This window comes from Anastrepha obliqua, chromosome 3 (assembly GCF_027943255.1).
Source record: "Anastrepha obliqua isolate idAnaObli1 chromosome 3, idAnaObli1_1.0, whole genome shotgun sequence".
Lineage (NCBI taxonomy): Eukaryota > Metazoa > Arthropoda > Insecta > Diptera > Tephritidae > Anastrepha > Anastrepha obliqua.
The window spans coordinates 32,465,049-32,478,427 of NC_072894.1; the positions used below are offsets into that span (position 1 = coordinate 32,465,049).

Sequence of the window (13,379 nt, forward strand, 5' to 3'; positions counted from 1 at the left end):
TATTGGATTTTAACTTTTTTATTTTTAATATATCTTCCACTGCACTGAAGTAGTTTTTTCGTATAAAATATCATACAATCTTACACAGATGTAGAATCATGCATTCAAATACACAAAAATAACCCTAAAAGATACCAAACAAGAAATAAACTTGAAATCTTCCTAGTACCTTTTAATGGTCAGTATACATAAAATAATTATTGAAATACATTTGTGCAAGAATTTAAATATATACTTACGTAAAGACCAACAATAAAAATAATAGATGTTTAATGGTTTAAATTAAAAAAAAATAATAAATTCAAATTTAATTAAATAATAGTGTTTTTGTTTGTTTTTGACTAATTCGTGGAATTTTAAAATGTTGATGGGGCGAAATGTAAATGCACAATCATAATGCTCGTCTGTGCACATTATAAAGCTGGTAAAGAACAATTGGAAATTGTGTGTATAAATGCATACCTATGCTTTAAGTAAGAATGTGGAATCGATGCATACATTTAGGTGCTTGTTGCAGCCGATTGCGCTCTAATGATTAGCGTTGACTAGTACATCCAAATTTTTTTTTTTACACCGTAGATACGTTCCTTAAAGAAGCACGGAAAACAAAAAACCGTTAAAAAAATAATTGAAAGAGGTAATGCAATCCACATTTCATAAGTATTTATAGAACAGAAACATTTCATTTTTATTATAATACAAACAAAAATTAAAATTAGTGTCTTTGTCCTCTTATGCGTATTCCTGTCGTAATTTTTTGAAACCGCAGTAAACGTCGCATATGGATTTCCTCCAACTATTTATTATTAGCAGCCAATTGCACATTTAAATTAGCTATTACCTCTCATTGTATTTTCTTCATATCGTTAATAATAGTTAAACAAACCAAAAACACCGAAATATTCCACCAAAATAATTTCTATGAAGAAAAACCTTTCTCAACAGTATTGACAGCTGATTGTCAATTTTGCAGGTAATCTGCCATTTGTGAACGGGTAGATTAATTTTGTGGGTTTATTGGTAATTAATGCATATGTAAACGTAATTTAAGGGCCAAATAATGATTTCCACTACTCAAAATCATTTTTTTAATTCAGTAAAAAAAATATTCGAAAACGACATTGGATGATTAATTTTGCGCCACTTTGTACAATACTTGTTATACAGCTACACGTTGAAATTTTAAGCACAGTGGGACTTGGTTAGTTCTGAAATATACCTATTTTATTGTTTGCGAAGGAACATATGTATGTACGTATTGGCCAAAACTATAATACCCCACTAGTGCAATTTTTGCGATTTAATTTACGAAAGGACTGTCAGTATAGTAGCCTTCTCCAAAAATGATGGGGAACGTTTTTTGCCGTTGCAAAAACAACATGGTATTCCAGAAGAGTCTGTATGCTCGAGCATGTTTTCGTTGCTAGAATATTTTAACGACATACCGTCAGCTTGAATTAAAGGCCACGTAAGACTTGGGAAAAGCGATATCGATCCTTTAATCAACTAAAAATTTGCTTCAATCAACTTTGTAGTATTGCCCGGAGTAAGAAGGTTTCTAAATACAGCGTTAGGAGCGGCCCAACAGCGTTTACAGTGCACATTTAACTGACGTAAGTCAAAAGGAAAAATATAATTCTGAATTCTTAACTCCGTCTCGAAAAATATCTGAACAACCTCTGGACAGTCGAGATGGTCTAAGAACTCTTGTTGATAGCCTGGCAGAGTACTGTAAGTTAAGATAGCTTCTTGTTAAGATGGAACTCGAAACTAACTGGAGCATTACATACATATGTATATGCCTGGGAAGCTTAAACCTTCCTCTTAATCTTTATAAACCGTTCCCAAATCCTAGGTTACGGACCATGTAGGTCCGTTGTGATATCACTGTGTAGCATAGGAACCTTACAATTTATTTTCCAGGAACCGGTTAGAGTCTCTTATGAAGCGTAGGATAGGTTTTATCCCAACACCGGTTGGTTCTGTGAGAAAGTCAAAATAGTATTTGCCTAACAATCTCCTAATCTCCTAACAAACTCCTAACTAAGGCTGGATACTAAGACACTTAGAGCGAGCGTTCTACTATTTGGACCTCTTTCTCGTCTCTAGAACTTCTCCAGTATTCCTGAGAAAATACTGCTAGCCTAGAAGAGTGCCTACCTAACAACCAATGGCCGGTGACACAAGCTACGATCTCCGAGACGTTGTCTCTTCTTGAGAGGTTAATCAATTCTCCTGACCTTTTCTTATTTATTTGCTCTCAAATTAGTCTGGTAGTAACACAAGTATTTTCTTCTGTCAATGACCTATTGGCCTCCTGGAGAGTATTATTTTTATCCTTAATTTGCAAGTTGTCATAGGGTTTCCAATATTGCCTCTGTTTTCAAGCCCTTTCTGACTAGCTCATAGGCCTTGCAATTTCTCTATTCAAAAATCTCTATGTCACGGAACCCATATAAGGCTGACCCTGAAGGTGGTGCTAAAATCATTCATCAGACATTCCTAAGCAACGTTTGATCTCAATGCCCTCCAATAATTTGATGGCCGCTTAACTGTCCGGTAAGATACTTATCGTAGTTCTTTAAGGTACACAGCTACCTGGTAGACGCTATAGTAGTCCGAAAGTCGGACAGATAATTCTAATCCTAATTCTTTACAAAAAGCTCCATAGCCTACTTTATATTCTAGCTTGGATTCATCCGTTTCTTCCCCTCTTCTCTATGGTCTTTGAGTTTGCTATTCTTTTCTTGACGGGATGTTGGAAAGAGTAGTCGAAACGCCGGGTATTCCATGGCGCCTACTTACCATTGCTTGACATTTACACGTTACAGTTTCGCAAATACAATAGCAATGCATTTACACTTTTTTACTAACCCATTCACAATTCTCTCATTGCCTTCGTCACGCTTTGATTTTTCGAAGACAGTAAATTTGGCACATAATTCGACATAACTGCCAAATTCGGCGACGTTTCGTTGTAATTTCCGAAATAGCAAGGCGAATCTATTAAAGGTGATGTTGGTAAATCAGCTGATTTGTTTTTTTTTCTTTCGCCGTGTCCATGTGGCTGTCAGCACAGAATGAAACAAGGCGAATTCATTATTTGTTTCCTAGTTTCCCAATACTTGGCTTTGACAATCAAACGTACAGAACATTGTTGTTGGCCTAGTACCATCATCTTTAACCATTTGAGTGCGATTCGTCGATATAGCGACGATAACTAATTACTCCAAATTTGCGGCGCGTCGCTATAGCGACGATTGCATCACTGTGCATTTGGCGTTCGGCTAGGAACGTGTTGAATATTATTTTGCGATATTTATCAAAAATTTATGTCATATAAAAGTATAAATTACTTGAGACCGTTAAAAACAATTTTTATTTTTCGTTCAATATCGATATTTTGAAAATAAATTGCGCAAATGTGTAGTATGTAGTGTAAAAGGATCTAAAAATCCAAAAAGCGTTCCCGGCTAATATGCAACATTTGCAAAAAAGGTGTGCATGGTACATGTGTGGGGAACCACAAATGTGCCAACATTTGAATAATAATGCCGGAACTTGTTGTAAAAAAAAAGATGATATTAAAAAAATGTAAATAAGTTTTTCTTATAATCATAACTAATAGTTTAGTCTACAAAATAAAAATAAAATTATTGAAATATGTAATTTTTTGTGTTCTCTATGCTTATATTTGTAAAGCCATCATATTTCAGTTTTCTTAGACCAAATTTTGCTTCGCAATTTCCGTATGTATTAAAGAAAATCGCTTAGCACTCAAACGGTTAAGGAATGCGCCTTGGAAGTTAGAATAGGTAATTTGTATGAATCGAAATTAAGAAAACAGAAAAATTAATCGGTGGTTGTTTTGACGTACATTGTCTTTATAACTGTGTGGACGCCTAGGCTACGCAATCAAATTTTCTCCTTTTGGACACTTAATACGTATTTTCCATTGTCTTCGGAGCATTGCCTTGTGTAAACCCAATATTACAGTAGATAAACGATTTTTGTTTTTGTTAAGTTCTGTTACAGGTTTATTTCTCACTTAAATCCGTGTTACATATTTCCATTTTTAAATAAATTTATTTTGTTTTTGTTTGTAATATTTAGTTCATATATGTTGTATTTGTTCGCTTGTAAAAATAAGAAATAAAAATATTTGCGCCCTTTTCACATTTCTTCTTTGCCTGCTCTGTTGCATTTCAACAACTTACTAAATGTAAGTAGGTATATATATGTATGTATATTACGTGTGTATGTATGTAGAGATTTGTTTTATTTGCTTGCGGACTTTTTCGGTTGGTTTTGTTGTTCCATCTTTGTATTTTGGTTTTTGACATTGTTTCAATATAAATATACAATACTTAAACGTAAATATTTAACATACATACATACAGATGTATATGTATATGTAAAGAGTAATTAATTAAATATTGTGACCCACCCACAATAACAATAGTATGTACGAGTATACGTATATAACTTTACAAAAACTAAAGAAATCAATATTACAGTTAGCCATTTGGTTAAAGAAATGTAAATGCATACATACAGTTTTTTATATTTTTATTTTTAGTTTATGTACATATGCAGTACTAAATAGTGGGGAATATATGGAGTGTGAATGAAAAGAGAACAAAAAGAAGCAACATATGCATGTATGCATCTTCATAATTTCCGCTTTAAGCGGTGCGTAGAGTACTTTTGGAATTTTGCTAATTTTAATTGAATTATATTCAGTGCCTTTTCAGTGTTTGAACGTTTTAACGTGTGTACTAACACAATTTTAGAAAATAATTGAGAATCGAAAATACATACATATATGTATATACACATATATATATGTGTGTGCGTGTGTGTATAATTGGCGCTTACACCCTTTTCGGATGTTTGGCGCTCACACTCTCCTGCTAAATAGTGGTGTGCGTGTCTTGCTGTTTTCCCCACAAATGGAGAGACTTACAGTTTTACGCCGCCTCCTAACGGCAGTTAGTTTTTACGAGGCGCTCTTTTCATGGCAGAAATCGAAAACATAGTTTAAAATAAATAACCAATAGTTGCAAAGTTTAAAGCGAGAGTGTAAAACATAAAAAAATTGGTTTTTAACTTATTAACACAAAAGCTTACGTTTTTTAAGTTCTGCTCACGCTTGTGCACTTTTGACAAAACATCTCAAATCCAGCTAACACTCTCTAACTGTAACTCACTAAATTGCTGAAACTGCATGCATTAGTCAAATTCTAATTATTCTTAGTTGTAGCTTAAAAGTTAATTTCAATGAAAGATGCTTTAAAATATTCAATTTATCTAAGTAGGATTAGGATTTGTTCATTTGGTAAAGTAAAATAAGATGTTTTGTCAAGATGTACTTTTTAATAATCCAATTATGACTTTATTTAGTTGTTTTTGCTTTTTCTTTTTTGTTTTGTTTTTAACGAAACCAACTACGCTCGGCGAATTCCGTGTGATACGCGCAAAAGAATATCATAAACACTTGTAAACGGAAACTAAATATTTTCTTATTGTTTCTGCTGTAATTTTTTAGCGCCTGAACCGTATATTTATCTTTTATTACTTAAAAAACTGAAAAATTATTTTTTTTCTGCTGTTTTCATTTAACTCTTTAAATGTATTGTAAATTTCAAAGCTTAAATTTGTGCTAAATGAACACAACTTTTATCAGCCATTTGCTAGCTTTAAAAATAAAAAAAAAAGAAATGCAAATATTGTAAACGATTTTGACCGAAACTCCACTGACGCACCACTACTAATACATACGTTTGTATGATACGTAATTTTTCCAACAATTTTGCTGAACTTATACCAAAGAAATTATGTATTTAAGTAAATATTAGCTGAAATCAGCGAGCGTTTAGCAGAAAATTATATACTTTCGCAAACCTTCGGTGCGTCAGTGCCAATTGACTTCGTTTCTTAAGGAATACATTCACATACATACCGAGTGTATGTATGAATGTACGTTGTTGTAGGTTCTTATGAATATCTATGCCTTTGTGCTCAGGGGTCAATGGTATTTTGTTGAAAAATCTAGAGTTTTAGAACTTCAACGCTTGTTTATGTTTTAATTGTTTTGCTAATTAATAAGTTATTTTAATAATAACTAAACCAAATGCGCTCACAATGAGCGAGAGAGAGAGAGAGAGAGAGAGACGGGGAAAGTGGGAGCATACATTAATAAATCAGCGTATGTAGCGTATGTAGGTATTTGTGCTCGATTGTGATTGCGAATGTAAGCAAATTTCCTCTGTTTTTCAGATTAACACTATTGCTTGAATTGTAAATTGAAATTTGCAGACGTTAAATATTTTTGTATGAGATTTTTTTTCACTTTTGTTCCAAACAAATAGATAACTGTAAGCGCTTTTAAACATTTGCATTGACTCATTGAACATTTTCCATGAAAAACTTCTATATATATTTTTTTTAAAGTACATATATAAAGTACATACATATATATATAAAATACCTAATACGACTTGAGGAAAATGTTTCGAGAAACTGTGCAAATTACAATTTCATGTTTTTTTAAATGTTTTTTGTTTTTCCTTTGTATTCACACTCATTACAAATACATATTTAGGATTAAAAATGCTCAAAAATCATTCATTACAAATTTGTTTTTATGCTTTAATGTATACAACAAACTCAATTAGTTTCCAGGCTATTTTGTTTAAAGAATTGCGCTCCGTTTCCTCCATCGTCTCTTCATCCATTACAACTACGTTTACGTTTTGACCCAATCTTCATCAAACTGACTACTTGACTACTAACTTTTGACTTATACTTTGCTCGAATTAAACAAAAAAAAAAAAACACTACATTTCAATCTCTGACTAATCTTACGGCACCCGCTGAAACGCCCCACCAAAAATACAATATAACATTTTCTATCACCGTTGCCGCTGCTTACTGCACTTTTGGCTTCCGCAGTAACGCTGCACCGTTGATGGCACCGCCGTTCGTTGCACTGTTGCCGTTCTCGGACAGCAGTGGCGTTGACAAGGTAGTGGTGGATGATGACAATTTGGCGGTATTTTGTGCTGCCAGCGATGCTGCCATGCGGCGACTCTTTTTGCCTGCTGGCGACAAGTATGTCTTGTAGAAGAAGCGTGCGAACAGCACAAAGTAGCTGAAGTACATCGCTATCGAGAGGTTGATGTTCGTTTGAGAGATGTTGCACGATTGGCGGCCGTGTGTCTTGAGAAAACCGTTGGCCCACACATTAATAGCACAGCCGACAATCATCTGTGTCAGTTGTAGCGAAGTGATGATCATAGCAATAAAACGAGGTGGATTGAAACGCGCGGCCTTTAGCGCATAATATGAGTACATCACCGAGTGTACGCAGTAATTCATTACGATGAACCAACGCGCCGATGAAGTGTACTCTGTGTACGAGAACCAGGAGTAGATGAGTACGGTGATGTGATGGTACCAGTGCAGGAAAATAAGTGGCTGCTTTCGCAATACAATGAAAATTGTATCACCCAGCTCAGGCAGTTTGGAGAGGACAAATAACCAGGTCCAGAAACCGCATACGCGATCTTGCTCGATGTAGCTGAAAAAGAAGGAAAGAAAAATTATTCACAAAATGCAAGCAAATTTTTTTTTTGTTTTTTATTGGCGCGTACACCCGTTTTTTGGGTGTTTGGCCGAGCTCTTCCTCCTATTTGTGGTGTGCGTCTTGAAGTTCTTCCACGAATGGAGGGACTTACAGTTTCAAGCCGACTCCGAATGGTAGATATTTTTTTATGAGGAGCTTTTTCATGGCAGAAATACACTCGGAGGTTTGCCATTGCCTGCCGAGTGACGACCGCTATTAGAAAAATGATTTTCTTAATTTTGGTGTTTTCACCGAGACTCGAACCTACGTTCTCTCTCTGAATTCCGAATGGTAGTCACGCACCAACCCATTCGGCCACGGCGGCCGCCATGCAAGCAAATTATGCAAAGAAATTGGAGTAACAAGTGGAGAAATTAGAGTAAAAAATTCAGAAGAATTTCGGGTTTAGGACTACCATTTCAATCAACTACGGCGGTTCGATTGCACCATACGGGGTCCTGGTTAAGCCCAAAGTAGAGGTGCCATAAATTTGCAGATCGAACCAACATGTGGGCAAGACTGTAATCGATTAGAGATGACATGCCATAATTCCGTAGCCATAACCATAACCCGGGAGACCAATTGAATTTTGGTTTTTCGCCGTAACCATTAAGAGGTACATTGTGATTTGCGGCATTGTATTCATGATGATATCTTTTCTTTCTTTCTGCACTTCAAACTGCACAAATATTATATATTATGTGATAGTACATGTAAATATCGGCTGCTTATGGCTATGGTACCAGCAACTGATGACATAAATATCGTTGTGGTTAATACTATGGTTATGGTTATGGTGCTATGGTATGGCACCTCTACTTTGAGCTTTACGTCGACAAAGACTACAACCAACCAAGAAAAAATGCATGGATTTCTTCATACTGAGGTAAAAACCGAATAGATATATGAATTTACAGAAGAATAATATACAAGGTGCAGTCGAAAATAAACAAGACTAGCGTCATAAAAATGCTTTTGATGGCGCCTTCTTTTTAATGAGTTAATGCGTTGGAAGTTACATCTCTACCCGACTAGAATTACAGTGAGGCATGCCGAAGAATCAGTTAGGCCCGAATTAGGCAGGCCTTACTGAGGCACGCCTCACTATTACCTTACCAGGCCCACGTTAGGCAAGGCAAAGATTGGCATGCCAGAACAATACCAAATTTGGTTGTGGTCACGAAAATCTGTTGCAGTGTCTCACTTAGGCATAAATTGGAATCCCTAACTGATTTGTAGAAGGGCAACCGGAGTATTAGCGAAGTTCGGTTTTTCGAACCTGCGCCTAATGAGGCAGATGTGTGGCGACACCGTACTTAGGCGCTAGTTTGGAGCTCCTAACTAAATGGTAGAATGGAATCCGGAGTATTACCGAAGTTCGGTTTTCCAAATCTGCGCCTAATGAGGGAGATGTAGATGTGTGGCAATGCCCGACTTAAAATTTTTTTGCTTCAACAGACCACCGGTATAGAGTGGCGCTTTTCCGCCTTAACATCCGAGAATCGGATCATTTGTTTTTAACCCGTTGAAGTGAGTATAAGTCGATCTCAATAGGTATTTATCCAGTGGACTTCGTATTTGTTTTGTTCGGACTAGTTTTATTTTGTCTCACTCTTGTCTTAATATATTCGATGAAAGATATTGATTTTATTAAATTTTGTTTTTGTACTGATTCAAATTTTATTCATGAAGAAGTAAGTGAAAATGTGTCATTTACTCAAGAATCAGAAATGAATTCTTCAGTGACAGATAATTCGCAGCAAAGTAATGAAAATAGTTTTGAATCCAGTGTTGATGATCAATTCAGAAATCTTTCTATAACTTCAGGTTCTGATGGTGAAATTAATAACACAATGGATAGTTTAAGTGTCACTGCAAAAATTATAAGATTTGAAAATTTTGAAAATTGTTCATATTTTCAATTGGCTATGGTTCTTATGACTAAGTTGTTCTTGTTTGAACTAGTAATTGCCTTAGCTCTTAAATAAATTAACTTTCATTATTTAAATGTATAGTAATTTTCTGGTGTACGTATTAAATTGTCATCCGATTAGTTTTTGAAATCGCCGTATCTTGAGTCTAAACCTCATTCTACAACGTCTTGGAGTCCAGGTATGGTTCCATGCCATACATAAATAAGAAGTTGGTTTTGAGGCATATTATCTTTAACACGTTGACTGCCGAGCGAAATTTGCTGGTTATCACACAGCGCCGCAAGTGTGCATCACATAATCGTGCAAGTATAAATTGAAACATCGCACGTTCTCATTTTAGTTGCAATACTGTAGGGGCTGTTGATATAATATATTTGTTGAAACACAGAAATGGGATAACGCAACAGAAAATTACCACTGGGACAACGCAGAACCATAGCAGTGCACTGAGTTCACTACACTTAGCGGTAGGTCACTGGATGCGAAAATCGACCTCATATGTGTATTTCTTGTTTTAATACCATCCATCAAATAAAAACAGCCATATATGTAGTTTATTTATTTTTTTATATATATTACATATACATAATACACGTATTTGATGTACATATATTATTGAAATACTTCATTTTTAATACTATATGAAATCTTGAAATCATTTCATCATATTTATATTTGAATTGTCATACATTATATATATATATCCTGTTATATGTTTTCAATTTTAAAATCAAACGACAGAAAATATAATTGACGCAATATTACACCAAAAACAATGCGCCGGCACCCATTGCCCGGCGCGGAGCCATTGAAAAGCCATGCGCCGGGCAATGGGTGCCGGCGCGGCAGTCAACGTGTTAACTACTGTCACTAAATGTGGCTCCCAAGCCACTACCTAATTAGAGAGCCGAATTTGGACCACATTAGGTTTTAGTTACCACTGCTAAGTGTGGCTACCGAACAACCGCCTAATCATAAAGCCAAGTTCGGGCCACATTAGGTTTAGGTTATCACCGCCAAGTGTGGCTTGACGAATAGTCAACTGCGTTACTTTCGGGACTTGGATTTAGTTTGGCTGCCTTATGAGGCGCAAATTTGGAATGCGGTCTGCCTTATTTGCGCCTAATCACCGCCTTACCAAAAGTTCTAGCCGGGTAGCAGACTTCTAGTCAAAGCCTGGTGCCATTCGGTTCAGTGGAAGCGAAGTTATTGCAACTAAAGTGTCAGTATGTTTGTGTCCTCGGTACAAAAATGAGCTTCGCCCAAAAAACTAATATCAAATTTCGTTTTAAAATCGGTAAAATGTTTACCGAAACATTAGAATTGATGAAAAAAGTTTATGGCGACGATTGTCCATCTCATGCCAGAGTTCATGAGTGGTTTACACGTTTCAGAGATGGTTGTGAGGACATAAATTACAATGAACATACGGGACGCCCAAAATCAGTTATCACCGAAAACTCCATTGAAATTATTCGCAAATTTATCAAAATAAACCGAAATCATAGTTGAAATTCATGGAATCGGAGTTGAATATCTCCAAAGCATCGATTTATCGCATTTTAATTGTTGATTTGGGCTTACGAAAGCCCTGTGCACGTTTCATCCGGCACAACTTAACTGAGGGCCAGGAATTGTTCAGAATCCCATTCGAAAGATCTCATCAAAGAGGCGAGAAAAGACGAGAACTTCCTTTACAAGATTGCAACTGGTGATGAAACGTCGTGTTTCCAACATGAACCTGAAAGTAAATGTCAAAGTGCCGAATGGAAGGCCCCAAATGAGCCACCACTCAAAAAATTGCATTTGGAGAAGTCAAAAATCAAGTCGATGCACATTTGTTTTTAAGATTCCAAAGGAATTGTCTACAAGGAGTACGTGCCAACGGGCCATATCGTCAATGCAATTTTCTGTCTTGGTGTTTTCAAGCGTTTGTTGCATCGCATTCGTCGAATTCACCCTGAATACCGCGAAGGAGGAAGCTGGCGCTTATTGCATGATACTGCGATATACCCTTGTGACTGATTTTTTGACTAGAAATCGCATTTTAACCATCAATCACTCCCCGTATTCGCCTGATATGGCGCCCGTGCCTTCTACCTATTCGAAAAATTGCATTTGGCCGAAAAAGGAAAACGTTTTGCGTCCGTAAAGGCCATCTAAAAGACTTGTATCGACATCCTGAAGGACATTCCGGATTCCGGTCAATGATCTGAAACACTCTTTCGAATAGTTTCAAGATCACGCAAAACAGTGTATCGAGGACAGAGAGGACTATTTTGAATAAATAAACTCGAAGCTATCAGAACAAAGCTCCTGTCGTTTCTATTTAAGCTCAGTCTTGTTTATTTTGGACCTCATCTCGCATTTGCAGTTAAAAAACAAACTAAAAAAAATAAAAAATACATAAATCGAATCAAGTGATAAAATGAACAACAATGCCAAAACAGACAAGAAGTGTACACTTATTAGATATAATTTTAGTCATAAATAAATACGGCAAACAATAGGAGTGAGGCATAACAGGTCCAAAATGAAGAAACCCATTGATTTATTATTATTATTTATTTAATTTAATCGCTCAGGCACAATTTTTTATAAGAGCGTACAATTTTTGACGTATGACGGTATGACGAGGTCTTAACAACCGCGCTCTGCCTTTTCCAAACTGGATAAAAAGCAAAATGAGTCTGGTGGTGTACGAAGACAAAACGAAGTACCTCCTGTCATCAAACAACAGTGGGCGCACACGCGTATCGGCAGCCACGTCACTGTTGACAGCTATAATTTCACGGTTGTAAGAGACTTCGTTTATTTAGGAGCCAGCATTAACACCGATAACAACGTCTGCCTGGAAATCCAACGTAGAATCTCTCTTGCCAACAAGTGCTACTTTGGACTAAGTTGACAATCGAGTTGTAAAGTCCGCTCTCATCATGCCCGTCCTAACGTATGACGCAGAAGCTTGGGCGGTGACAATATCCAATGAGGCGTCGCTTGGAGTGTTTGAGAGAGATTTTTGGGCCTTTGTATGTTGGCAACGGCGAATATCGCAGGCGATGGAACAATGAGATTTACGACGACATAGACATAGCGCAGTGAATAAAGATCCAGCGGCTGCGCTGGCTGGGTCATGTCGTCCGATTGGATACAAACGCTCCGGCTCTGAAAGTATTCGATGCGGTACCAGCTGGTGGTAGCAGAGGAAGAGAAACCACCTCTGCGTTGGAAGAATCAGGTGGAGAAGGACTTGTTAAACTCGCCAAAATGGCTTAAGAGGTTAGAGGTAGTCAGAATTTTCAAAAAAATTGATCTTTTTGATTTTGCGTTTTCTTAAAGTATACCCGTATCTGAAGTGAATCCGACAAATACTTCTCAAGTTATTCAACAATTAACAAAGGGCGCTCCGGAACCGATAGCAAAACTTTAAATGCGTTTGTCTCAAAACTATGTTTTTTGAATTGGTGATCACTGCAACTTAAAAACCGCTCGGTAGATTTCGATAAAATTTATATTGCTTTTGAAAAATATAAAAAAATCGTGCCTCATCGAAGGATATTTTTTTCAAAAATTCCGTTTTTTTTTTAACAATTAATTGTCGGGGTTTTTCTAGAAAATCTGAAAAATATTTCCTGTCGCCGCCATATTGTAATTTTGAAAAAAAAAAACAGCTTCGATCAGGCACAAGATTATTTATTAATAAAACTAATTTCTCTTGTTCGATTAATTTTAGATAGATCTCCAAGGACTTGTGATGATCAAAGCAAGGAACTTCTGGAGAAACGGGCTCCACACAAATTGCGATAACTTTCACAATT

At 36.2% G+C, this 13,379-nt stretch overlaps 1 protein-coding gene across 2 annotated transcripts in view; it reads right to left on the bottom strand.

The window, feature by feature from the left end:
• Positions 1 to 6,453: 6,453 nt before the first annotated feature.
• The window catches only part of LOC129240276 (elongation of very long chain fatty acids protein 6), a 104,934-nt gene continuing 98,008 nt past the window's right edge, over positions 6,454 to 13,379 (bottom strand). For both annotated transcript variants that reach the window (XM_054875971.1, XM_054875970.1), the window contains exon 4: positions 6,454 to 7,582. In XM_054875971.1, the coding sequence (XP_054731946.1) occupies positions 6,931 to 7,582 (652 nt within the window). In that variant the 3' untranslated portion in view covers positions 6,454 to 6,930. The remainder of the gene's footprint in view (positions 7,583 to 13,379) is intronic.